This window comes from Triturus cristatus, chromosome 10 (genome assembly GCF_964204655.1).
Source record: "Triturus cristatus chromosome 10, aTriCri1.1, whole genome shotgun sequence".
NCBI lineage: Eukaryota > Metazoa > Chordata > Amphibia > Caudata > Salamandridae > Triturus > Triturus cristatus.
Window position 1 is genome coordinate 841,173,824 of NC_140593.1, and position 27,242 is coordinate 841,201,065.

At 47.1% G+C, this 27,242-nt stretch overlaps 1 protein-coding gene across 1 annotated transcript in view; it reads left to right on the plus strand.

The window, feature by feature from the left end:
* ECI1 (enoyl-CoA delta isomerase 1) overlaps positions 1-14,367 on the plus strand; it is a 131,483-nt gene extending 117,116 nt beyond the window's left edge. The window contains exon 7 of the mRNA XM_085628475.1: positions 13,101-14,367. Within this exon, the coding sequence (XP_085484601.1) occupies positions 13,101-13,267 (167 nt within the window). The 3' untranslated portion in view covers positions 13,268-14,367. The remainder of the gene's footprint in view (positions 1-13,100) is intronic.
* Positions 14,368-27,242: the final 12,875 nt, after the last annotated feature.

Sequence of the window (27,242 nt, forward strand, 5' to 3'; positions counted from 1 at the left end):
GTAGTGCCCCCGTAACCCGTAAGGAAAATGGAAGCATCAGGCAAATTATAACACAGCACTGCTTTATTGCCATAAAGCAACATGTAATTGTAGGCATTCGCCAGTAGGCTGCAGCAGAGTATCAAGAAACCAAGAAAACTGACACCCTGCCTTTAAGGCATTAGAGTAGGGGGACCGTGCCTTTAAGGCCTGCCTGTGACCCCCTGCTCCCATGATGCACTACCGGTGGCAGTTGGGCCAGTTCTTTTTTCCGGCTCCTTCTGTGAGGATCCTGGAGCTTGAGCTCTTCAGTTTTGTGACTGAAATTTTGAATTACAGCTTTTTCAAGCTTTTTTCGACGTTTTCTGGCTTTTAAGGGCTAATTCGGCTGGTTTCCAGTGAATTTTCCAATTTTTTCCAGTCAGAATGTCTCCTTTATTTAGGAAATGCCCTTCTTGTGGCAATAAAATGGCACTGGCGGATCCACACTCGGTGTGTATTGTGTGTTTACCATCAAAACACGATCCTGACCAGTGTCCCCACTGCCAGAAGTTCTCAAAGCGCACTCTGAGGGACAGTTAGTCACAGTAAAGGATGGCTTGGATGCTTGACAGGATTCCAGATATCTTATTACGTCTCAGTGTCTCTGGTAGATTAGCCAGATTGCTGCTTGTGGCGAAAGTCTTAGTTTGCTCTTCGGATCGGGAAGCTGGATAAGCGCCGCAAGAGCCCTAATTTATGGAACGTCACGACAGACCTTTATGCTTTGTAAACCTGCTTATCATTTTGGGACGACAAATCTTTGCGGGACCTTCATTTAAACAGATCAATATTCTCTGACTTGCAATCAACCTGGACAGCTTTTCAAGTTCTTCTTTGAGTCAAACTATATGGTTAAGTTGAACCTTAAGTTCTATGTACTCATAGGCACAGGTATCTATGCCAGCCTAAGTAACTACCCCTTTCTCAGTGTGAGATTCTTTATAAACGTATGCTTGGTGCACCTACGGTGTTTCATAGGTCACTCCATTGCAGCCAGCACGGTAAACCTCTTATATTTAATTATTCAGGCTTTTCCTGGTAGAGTTACTACTCATGCTGCCTTTTCATGGTCCCATGTGATGCAGCAGATTTGCACTGTCCAGATCATTGGTGCAAACTCAAGTACAAGCTGCACTCAAGCGGATAGACCTTTAGTCCCATACAGCTTACCCATCAGGACATAGAATCTGTGACCTTGCCACCGAACGTTGAGGCCTTGCATTTTGACCAATGCCCGGTGGAGCTACCTTGATAGCTATAGAGGAGATGAGCCGTGGACTTCCCCCTCGGCCGTCACCTACCCAGCAGGACTTTGGGCAGACTTTCCTTTGTCTCTCTGCCGTATCTCCCTCCTACCCTTTTACCTCACCCCCTTACCCTCTATGCTCCATCTGTCTCGTCCTCTATGCTTCTTAAATGTTTCTAGCAACAGATGTAACTTGTAACTGATGTAACTTTGTAACAATGTGGAACCTCATGTAAAGCGCTCTGATACCTCCGGGTCTAGCCAGCGCTATATAAAACTCAAATAAATAAATACTGAGGCATGACACACAGCACTCACAAAGATGACAGAGAGTGGTAGATTTGAAAATCGTAAAGGTTTTTAGCAGATTAGCAACATTACAAAGTCAAATTAGTTATAAACCAGTAATCAGTACATGAAGGCAATTGATAAGTATAATTCGAATCAATTTGATATAGCAAGGACAAAGACAAGCTTTTTAAAATTGTAGTAAAACAAATCCGAAGCCTCTGCTTCCCATGAAGGGAATTTCCCTAATATGTTAGGCTAGAGGAATCTGGAAATTGGTGAGGAGTCAGGTAGAAGGTATCTGGAAGTAAAAAGCCTCTAAAGGTGGAATCAAATACAGATTTGGTCGGGTAAGTGAAAAATGAAGTTGCCCAGGAGTCTAACTCTTTCTGGCACGAGCAAAGAAGCGTCAGAGGGGAAAGGGCATCTGATTCTATTTAAATGTGCGATGCACAAGTAAACGGTATCTTTTACAGCGAAAATCAACTCCCTATTGTTCCCATGAAGAGAACCAATCCGGATTGAGCGTTTCATGATAAGTTTCAGACTTCTTCCTAACTATCACACAATGGAGTCTGGGTTGCATGACTTTCAATGGATATCTTGTAGTAGAATGATACGATTCAGTCAGTGTTTTTTTTCTCACAGGTGCAGAGACTCACGATTCAGCCCTTCAAGGAACACAAACAGATACAAATTCCCACAGAACCTAAAACATTGATACAATTTAATTAACGTGAAATGGTGTAACTTTGCGCCTGAAACGTGAGAAAGAAAAAATACACAGCAGACAGAAAGGCATTTCAGCTTGAACAATTTTAAATTCAAGGCCTGCATTAGCAATGGCCAAATTTAATGTTAAAATCACTCTTGATAAATACACACACCACATCCCACACACAACTTACTGTAGTTAGTTAGGACTGAAGTTTCCATAGGAAAAACGTTTTTTGTTTTGCCAATAACATTGGCGCCGCTTGAAGAATGTCAACGAAAGTTTCACAAAACTCCCTGCAGTAGTGGAGTATGGCTTTGAAGCCCTGCCTACTCTCCGCCCATATTTTTAAATGGCTTCTGTCATTGTCCTTCATAATCGCTGTCTTCCAAGTTGTTAGTCCCTCCTTGGTACTGTCTTGTCTGCATTAGTTGCCTCCCATAACGACTGGACCTTTTACTGGTGTTGTTACATGGTTTGCTTTACAAGTCAGTCAGCACTATTTTCTTTAATGTTCTTACCCTAATCCACTCACGACATCGCAGTACCCGCCCGCTTTGACTACTGTTTTTATTTAACATACTACGCGGTCCGCTTCAACTATAGCGGCCCCCCTTACTTAATTATTAATTTGCGTTGCGGTCCGCTTTCAGTTTATCGGCCGCTTGTCTTTAATTATTTATTTTACAGGCGGCCACTTTCACATTAGTGGCTGCGCTTATATATTTAATTAATACATACCGCGGGCCGCTTTCACTTCAGCGACATCGGCGAGAGACTAGCTCTCATTACCCACGCCCCTGTGTTTCTTACACCACCATTATTTATCTCAGTGGCACTGAATTAGGGGGTCTCAACAGCTCGCTGGTTTCACTTTACTTGCATTGTCTTAAGTGGTCATGGCAGAGCTATGTGTAACCAGCAGATCATAGCCTCTGATCCATTCAACCTTCAGTGCGCAAAGTCTTAAAATGGTGGTGGATGGTTTCGGCCTCAGCCCCACCGGGGTGAACATCTCTGCTATCCCCTTCACTACCCCGTGACCTCCATCACTCGTGCATTTCACATGGCGCCGGGTAAGGCTACCTACACCACTTACTGTTTGCACCTTCACGACCCAGGACCGGATGAGCTCAGACGTCTTCCACCACCCAGTCACTGAATGCTCACTGTCGTCTTGATGTCACTGCACGTTTTCACCCTAGTGAGGCCTAATTTGTTTGTGTATTTTTAAAATACAAATTGAATGTTTTGTCGGAGATCAATTTGTTTTGACAATTTTTAGCCCTACAGTACATAATGGTTCCTTCCCATTCCACAAAAATATGGGCTCAAATCGTTTTCAGCCAGCATTAGATTCAAATTTTACATATAGTCCTTCTACCCAATCTGCATACGAACTCCCGTAGATTCAAGTGTACCAACATGTGTTGCTAACAGGCTCAACTAAAAAAGTATTGTTGCTACCAGAAATCTCTGGGGCTCCAGGGATTCACTCAGCACACAGCAGAGCTCATGCTCGAGTACTTCCCTGCAAGAATGACATCTAGCTTTCTTGACTGAGAGCTCAAACTGAATTCCAAATTTATGAGTGTCACTTAAAATTGAGTAAGGGCTGTGTTCTATAGGTCCACCTGAGCTCAAAACATGCAAGGCCTTTCTGCATATGTTTATCAGATACCCCATTGACTTGGGACACATCATAGCCTGTTTTTTCCTTCTAGAAACCACTTTATTGGTACCAATTGCTTCAGTAGATGTGAACCAGGACTACAATTCCCAGAATGCATAATATTGCAGCTCCAGTCTGGAGCACCCTTCTTGTCCCCGACCCAAGTCTCCAATCAGAGGGATCTTGGGAATGTCGGTACAATAAATCTAGCGAGGATGAAGGGGGCAGTCAAGAAAAGGAAAAGAAGCATGTGTTCCGAATAGCTTGTGGGAGATACAGACCATGCACTCAGACAGATAATAGAGGAACATTGCACATCTGGCAGGAGTCCAGGGCACACTCAGTCAAAGTACATTCAGCATTTCAGCAAAAAGTGGGGGCATACCATGCAAGAAAGATGGCACTTTCTCACACATCCACTACTTCACCCATGCAGCCATTCATACACCCACCCACTCACTAATACAGCCACTGACACATCTACTCATACACCCATACAGCCTCTCGCACAGTCAGTCACACATAGAGGTACTCATGCACCTACTCACTGACCCATACAGTCAATAACACAGCCACCTACTCACCCATAGTTGCGCACACCCACCCCCCCACCCCCCCCCCACCCACCCACACACACACTTAATTGCTCATACAGATACCAACACATACTCATTCACCTATACAGTCACTGACACAAGCACACACTCACCCATACAGCCACTCTCACATTCACTCACACACCCATACAGTCACTCACACACCCATACAGTCACTCATGTACTCCATCACTCACCTATACTGCCTTTCACATACCCAGTTACCCATATACCACTGACACATCCACTCAGTCACACGCTCATCCATACAGCCCTCACAAACTCACTAACCCAAACAACCACTGATCGCCCTCTCACTTATCCATACAGACACTCAGCCAACCAAACACCCATACACATACACATTCACACACCCATACAGCCACTTTGACACCAACTGACAGACTGATACAAACATTCACACAACCAGTCACTCACCCATACATTCACTGAGACACCTAATCACTCACTTGCACACTGTCACGCACCCACTGAATCATCCATGCAGGCACTCATACAACCACTGATTCACCAATACAACTTGTTGTATATATATTTAAAACTCTTAACCTTTTTTAAAACACTCCGTCGCAGGATGAGGTCATCAGTGATGTCATTTGAGATGTCATCAGTGATGTCATTTGAGATGTCATCAGTGATGTCACTGACATATCATGAGTGATTTAATATGCGAGGTGATAAACAGTACATTGCGGGGGTGAGAGTTATAGTTAGCTCAGCTAACTATAACTGCTGAATATCACTGGTTTTGTATGAGTGAAACCTGAGCGTACCCATAACGTCCCTGTCACCTTTTTTTTTTCTCAGTGAATACATATATATAATGTGTTTTGCAGATCAATGTAAATGTGGATGGTGTTAAAAAATGAAAATTCACCATCACAGGCTCCGGGTTTGATGACTCTTGATTGTCATTGTAGCTCTAAAATACAAACTAAAAGTTGTTACGGACTTGATCACATGCTAAAGAGGGCATCTCAGCCTACAGCACCCCCTCAAAAAACGTAACTTTTTCCTTCTTTTTGCATACTCCACTACCTAATTCTACATAAAATGATCAAATGGTGTGTGGGTATTATAAAGCAGAGCTACTGTGAATACTGCAATGGAGAGCCTAGCGTTTGTGGACACTTGCAAGTGCCCCTTGCCAGCTTCATGTAATCCACTATCTGGAGTTTCTGAGAATGCGATCAACCATTTGAAAGATCCTAGAACAGGTACACTTCATGAATATCTGAAGGGTGCTTATTTGAGCTCCAAAGCCTGTTTAAATTTTAACTTTAACATGCGGAAATGATTATGTAAAAGCTGGCTGTGAAAACTTTGTTGTTGCATTTCCTATAAGGACCTAAGCTCTTGCAGTCCCCATCTTGTCTCTATATATTTGGTCTGTGAAAGGTTGCAAAAGTATGATGCAAATTACAGAAAATATTCAAATTGGAAAAGATAAACACTTTATTGGCCATGAAGAAGTCCTTCTTACAGCTTCCTTGCACCTTTGCAGTCTTTCTGAACATAATAAGCGTCTATAGGCAAGCCACTCTGGGCAGAATGCTGTCTGGGCTTAACAGTGAAGTAGCGAGTGACTGACCCACCACCTACACTCCCAGCATCTGTGCACCAGCCCATTAGTTCCAGCAAACCTCCCAGTCAACCCGCAGCAGTAACTAGAGCCAGAAATTATGCAGAAAGCCAGAAGGGAACATAAAGCTTACACCCTCTTCTCCACCAGTAGCAATGATCACATTTGGCAGACACGGACAAAGCACCAGCAGATGCAAAAAGGTCAAAGACTGGAATTGTTCGGTTATACTGAAACACACCGTAAGCTGTTCTCTAGTAGTCATGTAAATCAATGTTCTCATCGGGTCTTGAGCTCTTTGGCTTGTGATTCCATATGCCAGGAAGGGAAAGACTATGCTATTGTCTGGTTCACAGACAACAAAACTTTTGAAATTCCTCTCTGTTAATCACTTTCCATAATTATTAACTACACTTGTTCATGCTTTATTTGCCTTAAGTTGTATGATCTGTATTGTATAGTTTTACTTTGTATGATCTATTTTCAATTGCCTTTGTATTGTTTGCTATTGAATAACAGTGACACATTAATAAATGTGCCAATAAAATTATAGAAGTCAAAACTGAGGGCAAATAATTGATGTAATATCTACCAATTTGTAGAGTTGCTTATATTCCAGCATACTAGAATAGAATGACTTTGGCCGCTCTGCTAGAACAATGGAACATAAATGATCATATAAAGCACTAAGCTTTCTTTGTGATTCTGAGACTTTTTGTAGGGAAAAATTACACTTTTATTTCTGCACAGTATTAGGTGTGGGGAAGCAAGTGATTTACTAACAATTTATCATTTAGACAGATTTCAACTTACAAACGTAATAGATAAACTAAGGACCAAAGTACGGCTTCTCCATGTAGTTACTTGCATAGCCTTCACTGTGTAGTACTTTACGCAAAGCAGACTATTTTCCATTGCCATTAGCTTTCTCCTCCCCTCCCGTCTTCTCCTGGTACTTTATGTTCGAGGCATATGAGCTGCAGATTACACACTTTTGCATAGATCGCCATCTGGTGTTGGGCCCGGATGTTTGCAGTTTGTTTTTCCTCTTGGAAAGTCTTTGGAAGTCACGAGGTCGGTGACTCCTCCTTTGGATGGTATTGCGCATGGGCTTCGGCTCCATCCTCAGATTGTTTTTTTCCGCCATCGGGCTCGGATGTAATCTTCGCGCTCCGGTTCCGAACAGCTTCCAGTTCGACGATCGACGCGCAATCCTCACCCCAAATCGCGGTATTGTTTCGATCGCGATCTCTTCAATCAACGCGCCTTCTCATCGGCACAGACCTTCGGTTCCAGTCGTCGACGGCGGCCTTCGGGCCTACCCAAGCTCCGGTTCCGGCTCATGGAAAGAACTCCATTTAAAAAGTGCCCTCGATGTGGGGTCCAAATTTCCCCACACCGATCTTCATGAGGTATGCAACCTCTGCCTCTCTCCTGAACACGAGGCTCGAGACTGTCCGGCCTGTAAGTCTTTCCGATCCAAAAAGACTATTCGGGACCGAGAGCCAGAAGGAACATGGCACACTCCTCGACGTCCATTCCAGTCGACATCTTCGGAGATGACATCGACGATCCGGAACACCATCGCACCGAAGAGGACCTCGTCAGCGCTTCCGAGGCCGACGAGTCAGATGTGGAAGACATCACTCCGGCGCAGAGGGTCGTGAGTACCAATCTACCCCCCACACAGACACTCAACAAGGCTTCAGTCACGCCTTCGCCTCCGGGCCTAAGCAAGACCAGAGACACTGCTTCACACATCCCACCTTCGGGCCGGGTGAAGAAGCCAAGTAAGCCTTCCGGCGGCTCGGGCTCGAGCCAGCCTACCAGCGGTGCCGAGAAACACACTTCGGCACCGAAAAAGAAACCGGCCACGACACCGAGCTCCACACCGAAGCCCTCTGGGTCGAAACCCAGCTCTTCGGTACCGATGCCATCTTTGGTACCGACCAAACCACACAAGGCCACCGACACTTCCAAGCCGAAGCCCATCTCGGCGCCGACCAAGAGACCGGAGGTTCCCAAGCCGGGTTCTAAGCAACAAACCGGCACAGAAAAACCTAAAAAGACATCGGCCCGACGCCTTCGGCGCCGAAGGACCAAATAACCTCACCAGAACTATTTACACCGGATCCCTTGCAAAAAACTCTCACCAAGGATCCAAAAACTGGACATTTGACACTCTCTACCAAAAGAGACATTTGGAGAAGCCTGCTCCGCCTCCACCTCCAAAGAGGAAGGACTCCCTACCTCTCCGTTCAGAATACCTTCCCCTCCCCCTCCACCTCCTCCTCCTTCCCCACCTCCACCCCTACCTCATTGTTCTCCGACCCCGTCTCCAGACGATGATCAGGGGGACCCATATCATGATATAGAGGATGTGCCACAGGACCCCACTTCTACAGGATCCCCAGACCCATGGGACGATTACAATATTCCAGATATCCCCAACGTCCCACAAGACGATCTTTACCCTTCTAGGCCATCTCCACCAGAAGATTCATTAGGGTTCAACCATCTTCTGCAAAGGGCAGCACATTATCACGGGGTGGACTTGCATACCGACCCCATGGAGGAAGATTTCCTCCTAGACACATTTGACACCGCACATAGGTCCACCTCCATACTGCCCATGCTCAAAGGAGTGGTAAAGCATGCGCCAGAAGTTTTTAAGGAGCCAGTTAGAGCCAGGGTGATTTAACCCACGTATTGAAAAAAAATACAAACCTGCTCCCTCAGATCCCTCCTACATCAGAGGACCAGCGCCACTAGATTCTTTAGTAGTATCTACTGCACGTAAAAGGGCAAATTCACAAGCGTCGGGTGATGCACCACCACCTGACAAAGAATCAAAACTACTAGATGCATCAGGCAAACGCACAGCATCCCAGGCGGCCAACATATGGCGTATAGCAAACACTCAGGCACTACTGGCCCGATATGACAGGGCTCATTATGCCGAGTTAGAAAGCATAATGCACCATCTCCCTGAAAAATATAAAGCTCGGGCCAACGAGTTAATTCAAGAGGGTAAAACAATCACAAATACCTCCATACGTTGTGCCCTAGATGCAGCAGACATAGCCTCCAGGGCCATCAACACCAGCGTCTTCCTCCGTCGCCATGCTTGGCTAAGGGTATCTGGTTTTAAACCAGAAGTACAAGCCTCCATCCTTAACCATCCATTTGACCAGGAACATCTGTTTGGGCCAAAGGTGGATGAGGCCTTAGAAAAAATGAAAAAAGACACGGATACCGCAAAATCCATGGGGGCCTTACAGTCACACCCGCCCAGACGCTCCTTTCGCCGCTCCTCCTTTCGGAGTACATCCAGAGGCTACTCCTCAGACACAGCGTCCACATCATATAAATCCCCTACTCAGACCACCTTTACAAAAGGTTACCAAAGAGGCGGCTACAGGGGTAACAACAACAAGGGCAGAGGCAAAACAAACAACGCCCGTTCTGCCACACCTCCTACCCAATGACTTCCCCCGCTCCCCCCAGACCATTCCACTCCGGTCGGGGGCAGACTCCAAAATTTCCTTCATATCTGGGCGACCATCACCTCAGACAAATGGGTGACCCAAATAATTCGGTCAGGCTACTGCCTAGAACTAACATCTACCCCCCCAAACATTCCACCCAGGCAACACCCAATGTCACAAAAACATTCAAAATTACTAAAGCAGGAGGTAATCTCCCTCCTACAAAAACAGGCAATAGAACACTTTCCTGTCAATCAACAAAATATAGGGGTCTACTACCTATATTTTCTCATAGCAAAAAGGGACGAGACTCTACGACCTATTCTAGATCTCCGGCCCCTAAACACATACATACACTCAGACCATTTTCATATGGTAACGCTTCAGCAGGTACTTCCGCTCCTCTCCCAAAACGAATTCCTCACCACTCTGGACTTGAAAGACGCATACTTCCACATTCCAGTGCACCATGCTCACAGAAAGTACCTTAGATTTGTAGTGGACGGCCAACACTACCAATTCAAAGTGCTCCCGTTCGTAGTCACAACAGCACCACGGGTATTCACCAAGTGCCTGGCAGTGGTGGCGGCACACTTGAGAAGGCAGCACATTCACGTCTTCCCATACCTAGAAGATTGGCTGATAAAAGCCACTTCATACAATCAGTGTGTACAACACACCACCACCACAATCGAACTACTTCACCAACTAGGCTTCACGGTGAACCACCAAAAGTCCCAGCTACAACCATCCCACATAAAACAATACCTCGGTGCCACCATAGACACCTCAAAAGCGATAGCCTACCCCAATCTGGCCAGGATTGCAAGCATTCAGGCTTTACGACAAAAATTCATACATGAACACTCCCTTCCAGAACGAGTGTTCATGCAACTAATAGGGATGATGGCCTCTTGCATTTTCATAGTGCCCCACGCAAGACTCCAGATGCGTCCCCTCCAAGAGTGCTTAGCGCACCAGTGGAACCAGGCCCAAGGTCAACTGACAGATCTGGTGTTGGTAGATGGTCGCACCCATCGCTCTCTGCAGTGGTGGAACACCACAAACCTTTCCAAAGGTCGACCGTTCCTGGACCCGGTTCCCCAGATAATACTAACAACGGACGCATCGCTCTCCGGCTGGGGAGCTCACCTATTACATCTCACCGTGCAGGGCACATGGACGCCTCAACAAAAGTTACTCCATATCAACCATCTGGAGTTACTAGCAATCTTTTTAGCCCTAAAATCTTTTCAAACACAGATTTCAGGCAAGGCAGTCCTCATTCGCACAGACAACATGACGGCCATGTATTATGTACAAAAACAAGGCGGCACACACTCTCCACAGCAATCAAAATTAGCACAGAGCATATGGAGATGGGCAATTCCCAACAAAATCTTTCTCCTAGCTCAACATGTCCCAGGAGTCCAAAACACCGTGGCAGATCTGCTCAGCAGACAGACGCAACAAATCCACGAGTGGGAACATCACCCACAGGTTCTTCATCCGTTCTTTCAAATGTGGGGGCATCCACAGATAGACCTCTTTGCCACCCACTAAAACACAAAATGCCCAAGCTTCGCCGCCAGATACCCACACCCATTGTCTAAAGGAATAAATGCGATATGGATGAACTGGTCAGGCAAATTTGCGTACGCTTTTCCGCCTCTCCCACTCATTCCATTAGTGGTGCGCAAACTACAGCAACACTCCCTCACACTAATCCTAGTAGCTCCAACGTGGGCCAGACAACCGTGGTATACCACGCTGCTGGAACTCTTTGTAGTACCACACCAAAAACTACACCACTCACCATGCCTCCTAACCCAGAACCATGGAGAGATCAGACACCCGGACCCAGCTCAGCTCAACCTTGCGATCTGGCTCCTGAAATCCTAGAATTTGGGTACCTAAATCTTCCCCCTGACTGTATGAACGTCATCTGAGAAGCTAGACGACCTACCACTGGAGCGTGCTACGCTGCCAAGTGGAAACGATTTGTTGTTTATTGCCATAACAACACCATCAATCCCCTGGACGTGTCCATTCAACACATCATAGGCTACTTACTCCACCTACAAAGGTGTAATCTAGCCTATACGTCTATTCGACTACACCTCGCAGCAATTGCAGCTTACTTACAAAACAGGCAACATCTATCACTCTTTAGAGTACCTGCCATTTAAGCCTTCATGGAAGGCCTGAAAAGAATAATTCACCCCAAAGTACCACCCTCACCTGTGTGGAACTTAAATATCGTTCTCCCAAGGCTAATGGGGCCTCCCTTCGAACCTTTGCACAAATGCGAACTACAATTCCTAACATGGAAAACAGCTTTCCTTGTAGCCATCACTTCCCTTAGAAGGGTCAGTGAGATACAAGCACTTACCATACAAGAACCTTTTCTTCAAATGCACCATAACAAGGTTGTTCTCCGTACCAACCCAAAATTCCTACCTAAAGTCATTTCCCCTTTTCACCTAAACCAATCTGTAGAACTACCAGTATTTTTCTCGCAACCACAGACAGTTGCAGAAAGGGCTCTGCACACGCTAGATGTCAAACGAGCCTTACTCTACTACATCCAGAGAACACAACCTTTCCGCAAGACCAAACAACTGTTTGTCTCTTTCTCTCCACCACACAAGGGCAACCCCATCTCAAAATCAGGGATAGCTAGGTGGATTGTAAAATGCATCCAGATTTGCTACCACAAAGCAAAACGAATGCAAGCCGTTCCCCCTAAAGCCCATTCTACACGAAAGATAGAGGCTTACATGGCATTTTTAGGGAACATCCCATTAGATGATATCTGCAAAGCAGCTACATAGTCAACACCGCACACTTTCACCAAACACTATTGTGTAGATGTGCAAACTAAGCAACAAGCTAGTGTGGGCCAGGCTGTACTCAAAACATTATTTCAAACCACTGCAACAGATACCGGTGGTCGCCGCTAAGGTTGGGAACTGCTATATAGTCTATGCAAAAGTGTGTAATCTGCAGCTCATATGCCTCGAACGGAATATGCTACTTACCAGTATGCATCTGTTCTTGGCATGTAGAGCCGCAGATCTACACACGCCCACCCGCCTCCCCGGCTACCTGTATCTGTTCCAGTTTATCTTATTTAGATACACACATGAGTTTCTTCACTGTTATTACTACGTTCCATCTTTCCCTGCTGGCGAAAAACAATCTGAGGATGGAGCCGAAGCCCATGCGCAATACCATCCAAAGGAGGAGTCACCGACCTCGTGACTTCCAAAGACTTTCCAAGAGGAAAAACAAACTGCAAACATCCGGGCCCAACACCAGATGGTGATCTATGCAAAAGTGTGTAGATCTGCAGCTCTACATGCCAAGAACAGATGCATACTGGTAAGTAGCATATTACTTTCTCTTATGTTATAACCTATGGACAGGCCTGGAGAACTGCAACTTGTAACACTGTCTTATTTTTTGCAGACCATGCTCGCCATCTGACCAAGTCCATGATGAGGAAGCCCACACGGGACCGACTTGTTACTCACCGAGACGCAGACATTGCCAGCTTTGTCAGCTTTGTCACTAAAGACTCCATTCAGAAGTCCTTGCAGGTGTATTTGGAAAGATTGAAGCAAAGAAAGAGTTAAGAGCAAGGACTCTGACATATTATTAGCGCTCCAAAACCTCAGTGCACCATTTAGGGATAAAGGGTGGAATGACTCCTGATTTTAAAATTCATCTAGGTTATACCTAGTCATTGACTCTCCATATAATGGGTACACAGCCTGTTTCAACATTTGCTGTTTTATAGTGACACACACCTCCCGAACCAGTACATACTTAAGTGTATGTCCCTGGTTTCTATTTTTACACAAATACACACCCACACTTGCCCTATTCCTACCACACTTTAGCATTGTGAGATCGCGCTCAGGTCGTAGCGCAGCACTCATGTTGAATCGGTATTTCAGCTCAATTTTACTCTAACATTTTTACACGCTACTGGGGTTAATCTAGCACCTTTTTCTGCTCTTGCACCAAGATCTAATGCTCTTTTCCTTCAGTAGACCCTAAACCTTTCCAGGACTCCTGATTTTACACGGTACTTGCATAGTTCACCCCACCTAACTTTACACTAAGGCATATCCCAAACTCCAGGCATCTTGAGAACATGCCAGGTTTTCAACTAGCTTTTCAGAATTTGCAAAAGTGCCCATTGCTCCGAAATGTTTAATGCATTTTAAATTCTGAGTCTGAGCCATCAGTTCCTAGAGTTGTGAATATGTGTTTTGCTAATTTTATATCCTTTCTCAGTAACTGTTAAATCCTCCGTTATTATATTTTTAGTCCCAGTGCTCTGAAATGGATCTGTGTGTTGGCTTCTGCAGCTCTTGAGGGTCAGAATGCCAATTTGTTAGACTTTGAGAGCTCTGTGTTTGCATTGTTGTTATTGTTTTTCATTATGATGCATAAAGACCTGGGGAGTGCATTTATAAGTTTGCCTCTGAATCCTTGAAACTGTCAGGCATTTTCATCTGTGCTGCTGAGAGTGCTGGTCTCTAATTAGTGAAGGTGGGAGTGCTGATGAATATTGGATTCTGAAGGCCATGGATTTATTAAAACCAGTGTCTGTATGAACCTGAAATTATAGGAGTTTGAAAGACTAACGTTTAAGGATTCATTCTTGAATAACATTTGGAATCTGATATTATTTGTGTTAGATAGTTAATAAATCATTTTTGGGAGACACGCCTTGTGAGTTGTTCTATAATGTAGGTTGTAAAACTGCAGTTGTAACCAGATTCTTTCTAAATGCAGTTCTTACCGAGTTCAAATCAGTCCATAGACATACACATGCTTTTCCAGAACTCTCATGCCCTGTTCCTTGTGATGAAGGTCTCTTTAGCTGTTTCTTGTATGCAGAAGATTACCAATCTCATCTTGAACATCACAAAGTGTATATGCATCGGAATATGTAAAGAAAAGAATGAGCTGAGTCAATCATGCTGATGTACACCCTCCTACCACCACTAGCCTATCCATCTCCTCAACTGCCTGTGACAATACTCTATATGGAGATTCTAATGAGAAAAGCTGCGAGTTCTGTTCAAGGTTTCTGTTTTTTCCTTTATAGTTCTGTTGATGTGGCACATTGTATAGTTTATTTCAAATCATATTATATTCAGTTGAGAAAATTGTATTTTGGCATATTTGACTAGACCAGCAAATCAAAGACAATACTGTAATACATAGTTTCTAGAACCACATTGTTAAATGATGCCTTTGATAGCATTCCTAGCTGAAAAAAGCATGATCTGATTTTGAGATGTTGTCATTCAATGTCAAAAGCGCAACAAAAGTGCTGTTAAATTAGGCGTTCAAAAATCAAAGGTAAGATTTGAAAAAGAAAGGATTTTGACGAGCAGTTTGTTTTATTAAAGCATTCATCTGAGGTTCAGAAAGAAGAGAAACCATCCTTCAGATGTTTGAAAGAAAGCAATTTATCAAAGGTATTGTAGCAAACGCGAAATCATCTTTGTCTCAAGTATTAGTGGTATCCAAATTCTTCTTAATGAGTCATTATCCATCCATATTGGATTCATGTTTCTGGAAGGAATAAGTTAACAAATTAATTTGTATTATATATGTATATATTACCTACTGGCGGTCACCAGTAGGTAGTTATAGTTAGGACCTATTTTCCATAGGAAATCCACAACATTCTATTTGGAATAACGTTGGCGCCGATTGACGAATCTTCTCAAAATTATCCAAACTTTTGGCCAGCTCCGGTCCGCTCCTGTCCTGAAAATTTCATGGTGATTCGTTAAGCGGGGGCCGAGAAAAAAGGGGGGTCCCAAAACGTGTTTTCCCCATGCATTTTCCCATAGGACCTGTTGACACAGTTACAGCCCGAACTGCTGAACGGAATTGCACCAAATTTGGCAAAGAGGTAATCCTCAGTTCAGACTCGTGCCTTTTGCTTAAATGGTGTAAATCCGTTCAGTAGTTCCTGAGAAAATTAGAGTTAAAAAGATAGATATATCTGGGCGGAGCCTAACCACACATCTCATCGTGAGATCTGATTGGCTGTCAGCACTTCATCCAAGAAGTGTTGGCAGCCATCTTGGGACCAATATACATGATAGCACCTCATTAAAAAGCATTTCATTTCAGTTAATAGAAGGTTTTAAGACTTTAGTTACATTATAAATCATTTGTTGATGGTACCATACTCATTTTAGGAATTGTGGTGTGTTCTAAGGTGATTTTACCATGTGAAAAAGCCTTCTGCTGTGATATCATGAATCATGTTTGAGAGAAAACTATTTTCTCATGCTTTTCCCACAGAGATTTGGAAGGTGATCTATAAGCTAAACTGAGAGCATATTTTCTGTAAATTCACATTATCTTTCTCAGTCATGTGAGAATGAAGTCTGACATTCTCAGTAAAACATGTACATCCAACAAGGGCAGAGACTGTCAGTTGATTCCTTTGTGTTCTACTGCAGCTTCCCAGAGTGTTCTAAAGAACAACTAGAGCGCTAACAGTCCTACTTATGACAAACGTATTGCACACCTGAAGCCATCTTGATTGGAATAAAGTGGTAACTCTTAAAACATTTAATGTACAAAGGAACAAAATGAGGGGGTTCATTTTGCCATAGAAAGTATGATTAGTGCTGCAGAAAGAAAAATTAGGGCACATTTTGAGTGACTTCTCAAATCCTCTTCTATTTCATGAAAAAATTGACATGCAGACTGAAACATGCACTTTCAATACCAGCAGCAGACTTCCCTGGTGAGCAGTAGCTTTACTACAGTGATCTAATGAGCAACTAGAGAGCTAATATTCAGAATTCATGGCAAATGTGTGACACATCTGAATGCCTTCTTGATGGAACCAAAGTAAAAAACAAAGTATTTCCTACTGAGGAGACTGCAGTAAATGAGGAAATTAGGAAACTTCATAACAAATAAGTCTCCCAAGATGGCCACCAGAGACAAAAGAGCCCAAATGTAGCCCAAATATCACCCAGATGTAGCCCACATGTAGCCCAATGACAGAAATGTGCAAAACACTTATTTTTTTGTGTATTTGCAGTTTTATATAGTGCAGACTTGTCAGGTATTGGAGTGCTTTACATGAGCATTGGTTACATCACACAAGATCAAATTCATTTTGGTTGTAGACATGAGGAGATTTAGTGATTTGACCAGAATCACAGAATGATGAGCTGAAGCAGAAACTCCAACCTGGTTCCCCAGTTACAAAATCTGCAGCTCTTGAAGTAACACCACATCCTCTCCCCTAGGTGCAACATTTGATCAAGTGGTCAACTGGATAAAAAAAATAAAGATTACAAATAATTTAAAAGTTCTTTGTCGCTATTTGATACTCAGAAAATATGTCCTCATTTTAGTTTTTTAGAGCACTAACCATAATTTTGCTGCAAATAAGACCCTCTCATATATGTAATTTCTAAAGGAAATGCTCCAGATATTACAGTTTTGATTACATCAAGATGACGTCCGGCGTTGCACACTTTTGTAATAAATATAGAATGTTAGCAATCTAGTTGTTCATTGGGATACTGTTGAGAGGCAGAGGCCAGGGGCACGGACTCTGAAAATTGAAGGCAGGTAGGAGAATGCAGAGGCAACAATTTGACCACACTGGTCAGGCAGAAAGGGCAGTGGCAGCACAACAGACTATGAAGGGCAGTGGAAAGGGGGGCAGGGGCTACAAACCAACAATACAGGACTGGCAAGAGAGGCTGTGGCAATATAATAGACCATTGTGGGCAGAACGAAGAGGCAGTGGTACAACCATACATGCCAACAGACCCGTTTCAGCCAGGAAACGTCCAATGCTTTTAAGCTCAAATGGGCTTTATTTGATCTGTCTACAATCTCCTCTTTTTCAATGTAACTCAAAGGGGAAAATCAATACCCCAGTTTTTTTCAAAATCTCCCTCTTACCAAGTTCAAAATGTTCGCAAGTATGGTACATTGGATCATGGTAGGCAGGAGGAATTGGGGTAGGGACATGGACTCGGATAACAGAGGACAGGAGGGACATGGAGAGGTGCACCAAACTGACCCTACAGGGCAGGCATCAGGGTTTGCAGCAGCACAATACACCACACAGGGCATGCGGGACGGGAGTGCAGCACAACAATCCATAGAAAGCAATAGGGAGGGGACAGGACCATGCACATGGACAACAGAGAACAGAGGGGAAAGAGGCAATGGTAGCTAGCTGACCAAAATGGACAGACAGGAGAGAAAGCTGCAGCATAACAGACCATAAAGGGCAGGAGGGACGGATCAGGGGCATTACAATGGAACAGACAAGCCAGGAGGGAGGGAATAGGGGTCTGCACATGGAAACAGAGGGATGGGGGCAAGGGGGCAGGGCAGGAGCAGCAAGATGAACATGGAGGTCAGGCAGGATGGGCACTAGAAACAAGACACACCATGGAGAGCAACAATAAGACTATGATGGCATAAACACAGACCATGGAGGGAAGGTGGGAGGGGGTCAGGGGCAGCTAGCTGACCACACAGGGAAGGTGGGAGGGGCCATGGCAGCACAGAAGACCATGCATGGCAAGCTGGAGGGTTAGTGGCAGCACAATGGCTATGATGTGCAAGAAGGAGGGTGCAGGGGCATGTACAAAGGACCATGGAGGATAGAAGGGAGGGTCAGGACCTGGGCACAGACAAGAGAGTTCAGGGGAAGGGGCCTCACAACAGACCACGTGGGGCAGGCTGGAGGAGCAGTTGCAGCACAACAGAGAAGGGAGGGCAGAAGGGTGAGGCAGTAAAATGGACCATGGAGGACAGGAGGAAGGGGATAGGCGCATGGCATGTGCACAGGCAGGGTGGAGGTGGCAGGGACAGGTTACAGTCATCTGACAATGCTAGGCAGGTGGGAGGGGAGTGGCAGCTCAACAGAACACTCAGAGTAGATAGGAGTGGCAGGTCCATGGAACATGGTGGTCAAAAAGGATGGAGCAGGGGCATGCACAAAGACATCGGAAGGCAGGGGAAGGAGAATTTGGGCATCAAGCTAAGCACATAGGCTAAGCAGGAAGTCAATGATGGGCCATAGAATTGGGCGATGGAGGGCAGGAGGAGTGGACTGGTACATCATGCTAAATGGAGGGCAGTGGCAGCACATCAGACCATGCATGGCAGGAGGGAGGAGGCTAGTCCATGGATTCAGTCAACAGAGGATAGGGAGGAGGTGGATGGGGCAGCAAGCTAACTGTTCAGAGAAGGTGGGTATTAGGAACTTAATTGTTTTTAAAATGTGTGTCTGTGCGAAATACTTAAAATATGAACAAGTATGCAGCATAATCTCACTTTTATTCAGGAAGAAGAGGACGTTTGTGATTGTGACTTTGGGCTCACTTGGCAAAAACACCCCCTGACCCTCCACCCCCCATCGCAAAATGTAATGCCCGTGAAAAGGGTAGGTGGGTGCAGTGTTATATAGAAGATAGTCCTGAGAGCACGATTGATAATAAAAACTAGATATAGTATATGGTATAAACTATGCACCAAAAAGTTTGATACAAGATGAACCGGGGCATGAAATATAATATGCAATACATTGTCCGCAATGACAGATTCATTGGAGAGCGCGAGATAGCACAGGGACTAGCGCGTGCTATGCGATATGCGCCTTGGAGTGTAATATGCACAGGGCAGGGTTGTGTAACCTAACTAGTCTCTAAAGTTGTAATATAAAATATGTGCTGGGGAGTGTAACGTTGCATATGCACTGTGACAAAGATATGGATCCCAGATTGTAATATGTATGGCATAGCGCTGTGCGTTATAACGTAGGCATCGAGGAAGGCACGTTAGATGGGGCAATATAACCCGTGCGAAGGCAAGTGTGGCATGACATATTCACAGGGTGTTACAGTGCACATGGGCTAGGGAGTGTCATAGAATACGCACTAGCTGGTGGAATACAACACAAAGGTGTGTGGCACTCGGCGGCCACTGGTGGGTGTAAGAAGAATTGGGCTCAGCCAGGAGCACGCTGTGACTCTCAAGTGAGGTTCTTCTCCTTTCCAGAGAGTAAAATAAAAAGTATTACACATCCGGCGGTGGATGTGTGTTTTATTAACCGTGAGGGGGGGTTTCCTGCATAGTTTGGTCGAATTTTTGTTGAATCCCCTTTGAATGGCTGGTGTGCGTGTGTATTAAATATGCCCGTCAATAGCTACCCATGTTTGTATAAATAAACAACAAGGGTGTCTACTTGAAGAATACCCACCGGCGGGGGCGCCGGGATTAGGCACGTGTAACAGAGCTGGACAGACCAGGCTGGGGGAAATGGACTGGTGGTCCCACGTGCCCTTCTCACCCCCTCTTGTTCCCTTATCACAGGAAGATTGGGTGCCCTACTCAGATACCTCAACCGCGACCCGCAGTGAAGGTGAGGAGCCCTTTAACTGGGCCGACTTTCCACAGGGAGACACGCCCCCAAGTGACGTCACGGAGGAGGGATCGTCAAAAACCCTCGAGATCAGGAAAGCGACGGACTGCGATTCCCGGAGGTACGGAGTAGGTGAACAGAGTGGAAGAGAGGAGCCGGACAGCGTGCTGGCCCAAAGACCCTGGAGAACGGACGAGGTAGAGCATCGACGGACCGAAGAGAGAGACTACGGACGGCAAGGAGGCCCGGGACACCGCGAAGCGCCCAGCCACGTTCCCAGGGGAGGAGCGTGGCTAGGACAGGTACGGGACCGCGTAGCGGGTTGGTTGGGGAGGAGAGAGCGAGCACCTCCTTAACTTGGGTCTCATCCGGCCTTGACGCTGAACTCCCCGCTGTTGTTTTAAGTTCCTCCCAATCCTCCTTAGTTCTAAACAACCCCTCGCACAGTTTCCTCACTTCACGGACTGCACGTCAAGGGGACCAAAGGGGAGGGCAGGGTCACGCATGCACCAATAGGGGAATCCTCACTCCCGGCCCCAGGAAGTGTGGTCATAAAGAAACGGTTCCCTGACAGTACCTTGTCTTTACTTTATTTTGGGGCCATCACGCACCTGGGGAGTCCTCCGAGCCTGAAGACCTGGGGAGCAAGACCCACCGAAGTAGACGACCTACAAGGCGGACGCAGCCCCTCAAGCCCCACCACGGATAACGCCACCTTTGCTTGTGAAAGACTAACGAGCAGACATAAGAGACGCTCTCACTCAATAAAACCTCATTTATCACGACCTAGTTCTCTGTCTGTCCCTGCGCGCCGGTTACAACTGGTGTCAGAAGTGGGATTGTCATCCTACTCTGTCTGCAACGAGATGGAGGCCCTCATCCAGCATCTGATTCAGGGACAGGAGAAGCTAGGCTGGGCAATCGAGCAACAAATAACCTCTGCCCACGCCGACCGTGAGCAGTTTCAAAAATCACTGAGTGCCCACATCGAATCCCTGCAAAAAGAACCGACGACGCCTGGCGTCCCGCTACCCACAGAAAGAAGAACTCACGTTCCACATCCCACGGGGATAGCCCTGCAGAAATACATAACCGGGGAAGACCCAGATGCATTTTTAACCAATTTCGAAAGGGCGGCAAGAGCCTGTGGCTGGCCTGAAGAGAAATGGCCTTTCTTCCTGGCCCCGTTATTGACCGGACAAGCTCAGTCGGCGTATCAAGTGGCCAATCCTGTGGGGACCACCCCCTATCTGCTCATTAAAGACATATTAGAACACCTCGGGCTAGATGCCGAGGCATACAGAGTAAGATTTCGAAAGGAGAGAGGTGTCGCAGGGGAAAACCCAAAGGCTTTATACTTTCGAGTAAAAACCGCCGCAGACAAATGGTTAAAACCGGACAGCAGCTCAAAGGAAGAGATAATGTCCCGAATCTACCTGGAACAGTTTATGGAGGCTCTGCCATATGGGTCCCAGAGATAGTTAAAGCAACACTCAAACCTCTCAGTGGCCCAGACCATAGAGATGGCCACCAACTTTGCTAGAGCCCAACCACGCTACGGAATAGGGGAGCCTGAAAAACCTCCCTCCAAGGGGATCCCCGGGACCCGCCCGGAAAAGAAAGGGAAAGGGCCACCAGAGATCATGCGCCCCAAACCTGGACGAGTGGACCTCCCTTCGATGAGAGGACCGCAATGTTACGACTGTGGGGAATGGGGACAAATTGCCCGCCTATGTCCCCGGAGAAGAACGGAGGAGCCAATGGACGTAGGGTATCTCCCTTCGGCGGTCCTGTATTCGGCGGAACTAGGCACCTCATACTATGTACGTGTACAGATGAATGGCAAAATGGTAAAAGCCCTATTAGATTCCGGGTGCAGGCAATCTGTAGTGAGGAAATCCCTAGTCAATCCCCCTCAGTACCTTCCCCGACAAATAGTTCACATACGGTGTATCCACGGGGACGTGAAACCCTATCCTCTGGCCCAAGTGCAGATAACCTGTCCTTCCCAGGAGTCGTACCTAGTAAGAGTGGGGGTGGTGGATACCCTACCCGAGGAAGTGATTCTAGGAGTTGACAATCCCGACTTTTTATCCATGTTCAGGAAAGAGTTGAGGGTGGGTGTTCAACATGCTCCCCAGCCGACCCCGGCCTTAGTCAGCCCCGACCCTTGGATCACTGATAGGAGCTTCAGATTTGCCCAGGCCAATGACCGCACTTTATTTAATGCCTGGGAAGACGCTCACCAGGACCCGACCCCTGTAGGCAATAGATACCCCAGATTCCGGATAAATAACGACCTTTTATACCGAGAGGGAAAAGAGGGCATGGCGCCCCAGCTGGTAGTACCCCAGCCCTTCAGGGACCAAGTCCTATTTTTTGCACACTCCCATTTGACAGCAGGGCATACAGGCAACGAGAAGACCGGTGAGGGTATCCTACGCTGCTTTTATTGGCCCGGAATATATAAGGATATTGAAAAATATTGCCAATCCTGTGAAACTTGCCAAAAGAAGAGTGCTTATAAACCCCCGGCTGCCCCCCTCAAACCTATGCCAATAATAGGAGTCCCATTTGAGAGAGTAGGCATGGACCTTATCGGACCCTTGCCCCGAACCCAAAAGGGGAACGTACATGCCCTGGTGGTGGTGTACTACGCTACCCGATTCGTGGAAGCTTTCCCTCTAAAAACTCCCAACACCAAGAATCTGGCTGAGAAGATGATTGAACTATTTTCCCGGGTCGGGTTTCCCAAGGAGGTGGTAACCGATCAGGGGACTCCCTTCACTTCACGGTTGATGAGAGAAGTCTGTCGCACTCTGGACATACACCAACTACGTACCTCCGTGTACCACCCCCAGACGGACGGTCTCGTGGAACGATACAACCGCACCCTGAAGAATACCCTCAAGAAAATGCTCACCGTAGAGGGACGAGAGTGGGACCGGTTACTTCCCTTGGCGTTGTACGTTCTACGGGCCCAAGTCCAGAGCAGTCTGGGGTGTTCATCGTTTGAATTACTGTATGGGCGACAACCCCGATCATTGCTGGAGATGACCAAGGACGCGTGGGAAACTGAAGAACGACAGGACCACTGCTCCCTGTTGGAGTATACCCAACGGCTGAAGTCGAAAATAGGCAAATTACTCACTTTAGCCCACAGCAATCTGGAAAGAAGCCAAGACAAACAGAAGAGACACTACGATAAAGGGAAGAAGCTCCGACGATTACAGGTCGGGGACAGGGCCCTCGTACTTCTTCCTTCATCTTCCAGCAAGTTTAAAAGTGAGTGGCAGGGACCGTATGAGGTGAAGGAGACCATAGGCGAAACCACCTATAAGATCCAGATAACCCCATCCAAACAACAGAGTTATCACATCAACCTACTAAAGAAATGGTTTGGATCACCACCAAAAGAGGCCCACTTTTTGGTCCCCACCGGTAATCCACACTTCTCAACGCTGGGGAGCTTATGCATCAATCCCGAGCTCCCTGAGGCCCAGAGAGCCGAGTTGAAGGATACCCTGCAGCCCTTTGCGGAGATATTTTCAGACCGAACCGGAAGAACTCATCTCATCGAACATAAAATAGAAACCGGGCCCGGCCAACTGGTTCGACAAAAAGCCTATCGGGTACCGGCCGCCAGGAGAGAGGCGATCCAAAGAGAAGTGGAGGAGATGCTGGAATTGGGGGTGATAAGACCCTCCAAGAGCGACTGGAGGTCCCACATTGTTATGATCCCCAAGCCGGATGGCTCTACTCGCTTTTGTATGGATTTTAGGGCCCTTAACGAGATTTCCACCTTCGACGCCTATCCCATACCACGAGTAGACGAGTTGATCGAGGAAAATAGGCGACGCTGCCTACATCACAACGTTCGATTTAACAAAAGGCTACTGGCAGGTGCCCCTGAGGGAAACAGACCGCAAAAAGACCGCCTTTGCTACCGATCAGGGCTTGTTTGAGTTTACCGTCCTACCATTTGGCCTCCACGGGGCCCCAGCTACGTTTCAAAGACTGATGAACTCCATCCTACAGGCTTTTCCCACCTTTAGCTCTGCTTATCTAGACGATATTGTGGTGTACAGTAGGACCTGGGCTGAACATCTCCGTCATCTAACCATCATCCTCAAAGCCCTAAAACAGGCCGGACTGCATATAAATGCGAAGAAATCAAAAGCCGCCTGTCAGCGGGTAAAATACCTAGGGTATGTGTTAGGAGATGGGGTTATTGCATCTCAGACCGAAAAAATCAAGGCGATAGTTTCAACACCTTTCCCCACCACAAAAAAAGAGCTGCGGGGTTTTTTAGGACTAATAGGGTATTACAGACGGTTTATTCCTAACTTTGCAGAGGCCGCCACGCCCTTAACTGACCTACTGAAACGCGAGAGTACCCCTTGATCCTTCCAATCCCCTACCACTGAGGCAGTGCACGCCTTCCAAAAACTAAAAACCGCAATCACGACACAACCGGTGCTAATTTCCCCCGACTTTGACAAACCCTTCCTGGTAGCCACCGACGCTTCCGAATCCGGGGTAGGGGCAATCACAAATTGGGACTAACGGTCAGGAGCATCCCATCCTATATGCAAGCCGTAAATTATTCCCCAGAGAGGTCAAATATCCAACGATTGAGAGGGAGTGCCTGGCTATTAAGTGGGCGATCGAAAAGCTGAGATATTACCTGGAGGGCAAGCCATTCATTCTGTATACGGACCATGCGCCCCTCAAGTGGATGTATAGACAGAAAAGCCAGAATCCACGGGTGTTACGGTGGTTCTTGTCTTTACAACCGTTCTCGTTCGAGGTGCGGCACAGAAAGGGGAAGGACAATGGCAATGCAGACTTTTTGTCCCGGACCGTTCATCTCCCCGAACGGGAGAATCCAGGGGGGGAGGTGTGTAACAGAGCTGGACAGACCAGGCTGGGGGAAATAGACTGGTGGTCCCACGTGCCCTTCTCACCCCCTCTTGTTCCCTTATCACAGGAAGATTGGGTGCCCTACTCAGATACCTCGACCGCGACCCGCAGTGAAGGTGAGGAGCCCTTTAACTGGGCCGACTTTCCACAGGGAGACACGCCCCCAAGTGACGTCACGGAGGAGGGATCGTCAAAAACCCTCGAGATCAGGAAAGCGACGGACGGCGATTCCCGGAGGTACGGAGTAGGTGAACCGAGTGAAAGAGAGGAGCCGGACAGCGGACTGGCCCAAAGACCCTGGAGAACGAACGAGGTAGAGCATCGGCGGACCGAAGAGAGAGACTACGGACGGCAAGGAGGCCCGGGACACCGCGAAGCGCCCAGCCACGTTCCCAGGGGAGGAGCGTGGCTAGGACAGGTACGGGACCGCGTAGCGGGTTGGGTGAGGAGGAGAGAGCGAGCACCTCCTTAACTTGGGCCCCCTTGACGCTGAACTCCCTGCTGTTGTTTTAAGTTCCTCCCAATCCTCCTTAGTTCTAAACAACCCCTCGCACAGTTTCCTCACTTCACGGACTGCACGTCAAGGGGACCAAAGGGGAGGGCAGGGTCACGCATGCACCAATAGGGGAATCCTCACTCCCGGTCCCGGTTTCAGGAAGTGTGGGGATAAAGAAACGGTTCCCTGACAGTACCTTGTCTTTACTTTATTTTGGGGCCATCACGCACCTGGGGAGTCCTCCGAGCCTGAAGACCTGGGGAGCAAGACCCACCGAAGTAGATGACCTACAAGGCGGACGCAGCCCCTCAAGCCCCACCACGGATAACGCCACCTTTGCTCGTGAAAGACTAACGAGCAGACATAAGAGACGCTCTCACTCAATAAAACCTCATTTATCACGACCTAGTTCTCGGTCTGTCCCTGCGCGCCGGTTACAGCACGGTAGGGCGTCACACGTCAGAGCTTCATTAGCGGTGTAAATACATTCCACGTGGATTCATTGTATACGTAGTCGCCTTTTAATGAATATCATGCAAATAGTCATGGTGATAGGTACATACGGTTTGTCCAGCATGTCCTAGGTGTTTCTATAAATATATTTTTAAAAATAATTATATAAAAAACAAAGGCCCGCCCCGGGGGATGGGGTCCCCTGGGCCATAAGTGGCCTGAGGAGGGGAGCAACGCAGCCCCCCTCCTAAAGAATTTTTTAAAAAGGCCATGACCCGGGAGTTGGGGTCCCCGGGGCCGATTAAGGCCTTGGGAGGGCCCAATTTATTTTTTTCAACAAAAAAAATTAGGGTGCAAGCCCTGGGGGATGGGGTCCCCAGGGCCAATAAATTAGAAAAAGAAGGGGGCCACACAGCCCTCCTTCTTAATAAAAGACTGGCATCGTGCCAGAGGCCACGCCCCCTCCTTGCAGCACTCTGCAAACGCGTCCCCTGGCCCGTTGTAAGTTGGGGAATTCCCCTTCAATACTGAGGGTCCCTGAGGGCCAACTAGCCCATCAGGTATCTCCAGTATGCGACAGGGAGCTGCGTTGCAGACAGGTGTTCTGAGGCCATGCCCCTATTTACACCTCTATGCAACGCAGCTCTGTGGCCCTTACTGGAGGTACCTGGTGGGCTAGTTTGACCCTTTGGACCCTTAGGATTCAAGGGGACTTAATCTCTCAACTTAGAACGGTCACAGGGCGCGTTTACACAGTGGTGAAGGGAGGGGACGTGGCCTGAGGTGACGTGTGCAAACACGCCCTGTGGCGCGTTTGAAGTTGGGGAAATAATTCCCTTTCACTCCTGAGGGACCTTGGGGGTGAACTAGCCCACCAGGTGCTTCCAGTAAGCGCCACTGCTCTGCGTTGCAGAGAGGTGGTGCAGGCCGTGCCCCTTTTTACACCTCTCTGCAATGGCGCTTACTGGACGTACCTAGTGGGCTATTTTGCCCCTAGGGACCCTCAGGATTCAAGGGGACTTAATCTCCCAACTAAAACGGCCACAGGGCGGGTTTACACAGTGGTGAAGGGAGGGGACGGGGTCTGAGTTAACGTGCGCAAACCAGCCCTGTGGCGCGTTTTAAGTTGGGGAAATAATTCCCCTTCAATCATGAGGGACCTTGGGGGTGAACTAGCCCACCAGGTGCTTCCAGTAAGCTCCTCTGCGCTGCAGAGAGGTGGTCTAGGCCGTGCCCCTTTTTACATCTCTCTGCGACGCAGCTCTGTGGCGCTTACTGGAGGTAGCTAGTC